The sequence below is a fragment of the Oryzias melastigma genome, linkage group LG12 (assembly GCF_002922805.2).
Source record: "Oryzias melastigma strain HK-1 linkage group LG12, ASM292280v2, whole genome shotgun sequence".
Taxonomy (NCBI): Eukaryota; Metazoa; Chordata; class Actinopteri; order Beloniformes; family Adrianichthyidae; genus Oryzias; species Oryzias melastigma.
In genome coordinates this window covers 2,827,965-2,834,418 of record NC_050523.1, presented here as the reverse complement: position 1 = coordinate 2,834,418, position 6,454 = coordinate 2,827,965, and the positions used below count along the sequence as shown (strand labels likewise).

General features: G+C 39.7%; 1 protein-coding gene across 2 annotated transcripts; it reads right to left on the bottom strand.

Annotated features, from left to right (window-relative positions):
* Nucleotides 1-441: 441 nt before the first annotated feature.
* Nucleotides 442-3,791, bottom strand: mzt2b (mitotic spindle organizing protein 2B). 2 transcript variants are annotated; one of them, XM_024298612.2, is made up of 4 exons: nucleotides 3,371-3,791; nucleotides 2,668-2,828; nucleotides 1,632-1,766; nucleotides 442-719 (listed from the first exon to the last, which is right to left on the bottom strand). In XM_024298612.2, the coding sequence occupies exons 1-4, from the start codon at nucleotides 3,544-3,546 to the stop codon at nucleotides 580-582; spliced, it is 612 nt and encodes a 203-aa protein (XP_024154380.1). In that variant the 5' UTR covers nucleotides 3,547-3,791; the 3' UTR covers nucleotides 442-579. The 2 variants fall into 2 exon arrangements, with proteins under 2 accessions (XP_024154380.1, XP_024154381.1); XM_024298613.2 differs by lacking the exon at nucleotides 1,632-1,766 and having other exon boundaries at nucleotides 3,371-3,789.
* Nucleotides 3,792-6,454: the final 2,663 nt, after the last annotated feature.

Here is a 6,454-nt window from a genome sequence, read left to right as displayed (position 1 = left end):
TTTTGGTTTTGCTACTGGATTCTGAAATTTTGTTTTTGAACCCCTTTCATTTTTTTAAGTGGTTTCTCTCGCTTTCCTTTTTTTCAGTCCTCAAAATAATTTATTATTTTTACAAGAAAAGTGCAAATTCTGGTGAGTTTTTTTATTGTAGCGAGGGTGATTTGCTAAAACAAGCTGGTCTTACTGTCCAGGACATCTGCAGGACATAAATATTCACATCCTATAAAATTCCATTTGTAATATCTGTGGTCATTCTATATGATCAATGTAGCTGTTTTAAAGAAAATAATTATGAAACTTTTGAACTAAAACTTCAACTTCAGAAACATATACGACAAAAATACCTTTTTTTTATGATCGATGATTTATATACCCATTGAATACCTATTCACTTTCATTTTTATATGAACTTTATCATCAGTAGAGCAGATCACAAACCCCTTTTTTAAAAATACTTTATTTTTCATTATTTACATCAGTTTTGTTTGGAAGGAAAAGACGAAAATGTCAAACACAAGGTACAAAAACATTCATTTCAACAGGAAAACATGCAGGAAAAGTGGATTTTAGGAAGTTTCTTCATGTGGAGTTGATCTGAGAGGAGGAACTACTGCTGCCCGAGCTCTTGGTCTTCTGCCCTCTAGTGGCGCTGGGCTGCCGCTGCACCCGCTGGCTGGAGCTCTTCTCATTGAAAGTCGCTCCGGATTTACTGCGAACAGCTGAAAAGAGGTAAAAAAATAATCAGGTTTAAAAAGAAAAAGTCAACAAGGGGATGAAAGGAATTCAAACCAACATGGAGTTTATGACAGACAGTCAGACAAGAAGAAAGCCGAGCTGTTTTTAAAAGGTTAATTTGAAACAGAAAAATGCAAAAATGAATAAATAGAAATGAATGGGTCATTTAACATTATTATGCAGCAGAGGCTCCAACATCCCCTTAAATTCACAGTTTTTAATCATGCTAACATGTTTTAGGAGGGAACCTAAAATTATTCATGCCAAGACATTTAAAACCTTTTAACTTTTTATTTCTGCTGACTTAAACAAATAAGTTATGTTGGTCTAAGATCAGTTAGATAGCTTTAATTGCTTAAATTGCTGAATAAATAAAAGGAAAAAAATATTTTAACTGTAATGGTTTAAACATTAAATCGATAAGCCAAATTAGCTGAAGAAACTGCTGATAAAAATGAATAAAAAGTGTGACAAAAGCTGCAATAAATGCTAAAACTTCTTGGAAATAAAGCTAATTTAGACATATGAATGTCAATATTTAATTTTTTTTAATATATTTTTAACTGTAAGCATAGATAACATGTGGAAGAACCACAGGAAGCCTGTTGATTTCTTAGAATTTTAAAATTCTGCCGCAGCTGGTAATGTTAAATGAATGTATGCAACCAGACGTTACCATGGAAACCACGTTTTTTTGTTTCTAAATGAAACGGATCTTAGAGGTTAATATATTTGAAAACAGAGATTGATCTTGAACGTGAAGCACTTCCTGCCCCCCCTCCCCATACATGCATGAACATGCACACATGCAGCTGAGGGGGGGGAAACACGTATGAAGAAGCAGAAAAGGCCTGGAGGCGGGGCTGGATGGCGGGGCTGGAGATGACAGAGGGGACCTTGAGAGGAGTTAGCGTCTTGGGGGCCGTAGACCACAATCTTGGTGTTGGCTTTCGGTGGTCTGGGGCCGGACCCCGAGGGGGGCGCTGCTGGTGGTTTAGGACTCTTCCCGGAAACCAAAGACTCTTCTGAATCTTTAAGGGAAAAAAAATGTAAAAAGGACGCACAAAAAAAAAAAAAAACGGAAGAATTGACGGGAGAAGAAGAGAAGTTAGAAACGAGGGTGAAGCTGCGTTCACACCGGGTTTGAAAACGCGCGTTCATGCGGACACTTTTAATGAAAAGTCTGAAAAAGGGCGGAAATGCACATTTCAGCTTCTGCGTTCATGGATCGCTTCACAAGTCAGTGTTTGGGTTGTACATACAAAACTAGCGCACACTGAACACGACATGAAAGATAACTCAGTTCAACTTTGACCAATCAGGACCTCGGATTTGGGTTTGAATGGTGTCCTTTCAAATTCACGAAAGTGCCAACTGTTTGAAAACTGATCATGAAAAAGAAATGAATAACTGAGGTTTGTGTCCGGCAGGAATTATGAAACCAAGTCTTTCATTTATCGGAATGGAGCTGTGATAGAAAAAGCCTGGAGCAAGATTTACCACGTTTAGCATCAAACCTCTTCCAACCGTTGGTAAAAGCGCCGGTATCGGGTAGAGACAGTCCTGTGTGTAAAAGCGCGGTCAATAACCCGTGTTTAGCATGTTCCTGAACGTGCACCGCATGCACGGTGTGAGCGTGGCTTGACGTGCAGAGCGTGTGCGGCTGTGACTGTTGAGCAGGTCATCACAAAGAGTCCTGTGGGGGAGGTGAGGGGGGTTAGTGAGGACGAGGAGGCAGCGTTAGAAGGAGAACGTATGACTGCTCAAATAAAAAGCAGCAAAAAGAACGCGGTGGGGCAGCAGTCTAAGCAAAGGTGCTCAGACAATTTGTAGTTTTTAATCCTTTTTATTGTCTTGTGATTAAATAATCCTGCAGATTCAGGAGTGTGGTTGTTGTGGTTGTTGCATTTGTGTTTCCCCTCCTTCTCTTACCTCGGGGTTCTGGAGGTGCTGTGCTGGCGCTCGCCGCGTGGGAGGCGGTTGAGGACTCGGCGCCACCGTTTTCAGCGACTCTCTGACCCGCACACATTGCTTTCAGAGTCTGGAAAACCGCCTGAGGAGCCACGTTCATCTTCAGCAGATCCACCATGATCCTAGGACGCAGGAGGACGAGAAACGTGACCACGTGTTCCTCGGCGGGTAGAAATAAATGCAGCAGTGAACAACGTTTTTTAAACATCTTGACCTCCTACTAAAGACTTCATTAGAGGGTTTGACGTTTTGTTGGGGTGTCCGAATCTTCAATTCCAAAATTTGGTAATTTCCCAGGAAAATCAGTGTGGATCAACGCTGACTAAATCAGCAAATTTAGACCACAATGCATTGTGTTTGAACAATTTATCATTTAAAATAAATATATTTAAACCTTTTTTATTATACATTTTCAAAGTAATCAAAACAGAGTGGATTCATATATAGAAAATTATCATATTTATTAGAGTTTTACTTTTGAAAATTGGTGAGTTTAGACAAAGTATTCAAGTAGAGTGAGTGAATTCTAACTCATGTCTCTCAGCTGGATGAAGGAGAATCTTTACAGATGTTCACATGAGTCTAATCACTTCAGAAGTCAGATTTTCATCTGAAGCTGAAAGGCTGTAGAAGCTCACAGACGTGGATCATCAGTTCTACTCACTTGAAGACTTCCTGGTCCACCGTGATGCCTGCAGCCTGGGTCAGCTCGTACAGCTCGCTTTCTTCTGCGGTCAGAACCTTCTTCTTCTTCACGGCGTATTTCTGCACGTTCGCTGTGACCACCAGCGCGGGGGAATCTGGAGCGGCGGGCAGCGACGTCTGTGCTGGCTGAGACATCCTAACGACGACCCGCTTTATTTTTTAAACAATTTTTAAAAACCGACTACAAATAGACCTTCTGCCTAAATTTGGTTCACATATAAACGCATAAGGGGAAAATGTTGGCATAAAATACGACTTTTTAGTTTAAGAACTTAAATAGCATGAAAAAACAGCACTTTGTAGCGGCGACAACAACAGTGTTATTTCGAAGAAGGTCGCGCGTAAAATACGTCATCACCAAGAGACAGTGGTTTTTTTCTAACAACTTTATTTAAAAAATATGAAACTACAAACGGAACAAGTCAGAACATTTCAACATAGAAAAAAATAAAGAATTATAACAAAAAAGTAAATGTATAAAAGTGTAAAATGAATATTTGAGTGTATGCTTCTTTTTATCGTCTTTTTTAAAATAAACATACATAGCGTAAGAAGAACACAGATAATGGAGAGACCATAAAATAAAAGTACAGTAGATAAAAAATAAAATTATGATTACTGAGGACATTTGAGTAAATATGATTCACAGATGTTTTAAAATCTTATTGAAATGTATGGAGTTTTATTTGTGCCACCATATTGCAAGCAAAAGTCATAGTTTTGAGATCAAAATTTTTTAAGTTGCAAACAAAATGTTAAGTTTTGCCAGTAAAAATGTTTTGGTTTTTTTTGCTTTGCAAACTTTTTTTTGCTCTGCAAAAAATTTTTTTGCTCTCAAACTATATATTTTTGCTTGCAAATTTTTTTTTGTTTGCATTTTTTTTATTTTATTTTGCCTTTGCAACTTTTTTTTTTTTTTTTTTGTCCTTTGACAAAAAAAACTCCAGAACAAACCTTGTGTGAATGCTGTTAGCTGAATTTGGCTGCTGAAAACTCTGAAGCTGATAGCCAGTTTAATTTAAAATGTTTTTATTTAAACACAAACTTTGTGTATTTCTACATCTAGATTTCACCGTTTTGCAAGAAGCCTGTAACTCACATGACTCAAAGTCACGGCCCGGGGGCCGGATCCGTTCCTCCAGATCATTTTATTGTTATTAATGACCCGATGTTATCTTGTGCTCATTTCTAACTTGTATAATTTTGACAAAATATATTTTTATGGAGAGTAAAATATTGAACGTTATTTAAGGTTTAAGTTGGTTTATTCTTGAATAATATTCCTGTCTTTTATTATTCAGAATTAGTTTAAGCAGAGTTTGAGGAAAATCAAACGCAGAGAGAGGATTGTTTGATTTTCTTCAGGCTCTTTATTGACTCTCCTTAATCTTAAAAGTCTTCATCTTCGTGATGATGATGAAATGCGTCTACACATCCAGAAGCTGGAACTGTTTGTTGTGTTGACATTTTTTGTGCAGAAATCTGAAGAAAAGAAATTCCCTCATTTAAAACTGTTTTATGGAGTCACATCAGCTTAAAGTGATAGAAAAACTACATTGAAATGGGAAATAAAATGTAAATTTGAAAGTTGAATAAAAGAACCTTGATGAATAAACTGTTTATTAGGAACAGCTGCAATTTTGGTGTTTTTAGTTTCAAGTAAAACAACCAGAAGAGGGCGACAGAGAGACACAGATCTGCAAAGCTGTGTGATCATGAAAAACATTACGCAAAAAAATAAATTTGAGGATGGATTTATCTTACCTTCAATGAAATAAGTAAATGTACACAACACAACTGCAGCTCACACACTTAATCATACAAACCGACACAAATAAAGCCTTTCATTCTGACAGGCATTCTATTAGTGCAAAGGTGAGCTGACACCTGTGCTCAGGTGAGTCTTTATGTTTCGCTGAGGTGGATGATGATGGAATGTTTAAAGGGGGAGAGCGCCCGGCCATCCCCACGCCAAGACCCCCCACCGGGGCAGCAGCAGCCTCAAATGACTCCTCTGAATCATTTATTCATTTACAAAGCACCTTTCATCACCAGCCAAAGAGGCCCAAAGTGCTGTACACAAAAACACAAAACATTACTGTCATAAAAACAAGGAAAAAGAGATAAAATCCTATTTAAAAAGAAATAAAAATGGACATAATAAATAGCAGTTAGGCAGATACTCCAGCGCGATACTGGAGGAACAGTTCAGCTTTAGAACTCTCCAAAAGTGTGATCTCTCTGATAGTCGGTGGATTCCACAGTTTAGGAGCCAGCGCAGCAAAGGCACGATGTCCCCGGAACTGACATTTGGTTCTCGGAACCAGTAACAAACACTGGTCCCAAATAATAAACCCTGATTTAGCTCAACGGGGTTTATGTCACCAAGGCACCTGCCTTCAATTGCCACCCAAATCACGTTGCACCCGCCCCTTTGGAGGTCCTCTGCACCCGACCTTGTCCCGTGGGAGGAGCCCGGCCACCAGGCCTGGCTCCAGACTGAGGGCCCCAGGAATGCTGTTCTTGGAATTTTGTCTTCTACTTTTCTCTCTTCTGGTGAAGGATTTGTCAATGTAACTAATCTGGACAAAAGCAGGAGCAGTCATGAATCTGGGCCACAGAGAGTCCCGCTGTCATTCGGACGCAGCTCCTGCAGTAGCTGGTGAACCTCAACATGCTGGGAACGTGTCTGAATGATCTCATGACACCAGTTACTGCAACGAGCTCAATGGTCACCTTTGAAAAGCTCTCCAGGAGAAATAAACCCATGTCTTCCATAATGTAGCAATGATGCCTTCAGGTAAAGGTTGGCAGTACCCAGCCAGCACGGCCAAGTGGGCCCACAGGGTTTAAAAGTGGGCAGGAAATGTGGCCCCAAATGGGTTTGTCCACAGTTTCCGTGGTGGACCCTCCTGTGTTAGCCCACATTGGGTTAAGTGGGCACTCAGTGGGTTAGCTGGCCAGCTGCCCCGTGGACAACGGAGCTCACTAGATCGCTACAGCTGAGATCACTAGCTTGATACAGCGAAGCTGGCTAGTTTGG

Coding starts and splice junctions, on each gene's coding strand:
- mzt2b (XM_024298612.2), bottom strand. CDS start 3,546: ATGTCTCAGCCAGCACAGACGTCGCTGCCCGCCGCTCCAGATTCCCCC. Junction 2,829..3,370: donor GTGGACCAGGAAGTCTTCAA/GTGAGTAGAACT, acceptor CCTGCGTCCTAG/GATCATGGTGGATCTGCTGA. Junction 720..1,631: donor AGACGCTAACTCCTCTCAAG/GTCCCCTCTGTC, acceptor ACCTCTTTTCAG/CTGTTCGCAGTAAATCCGGA.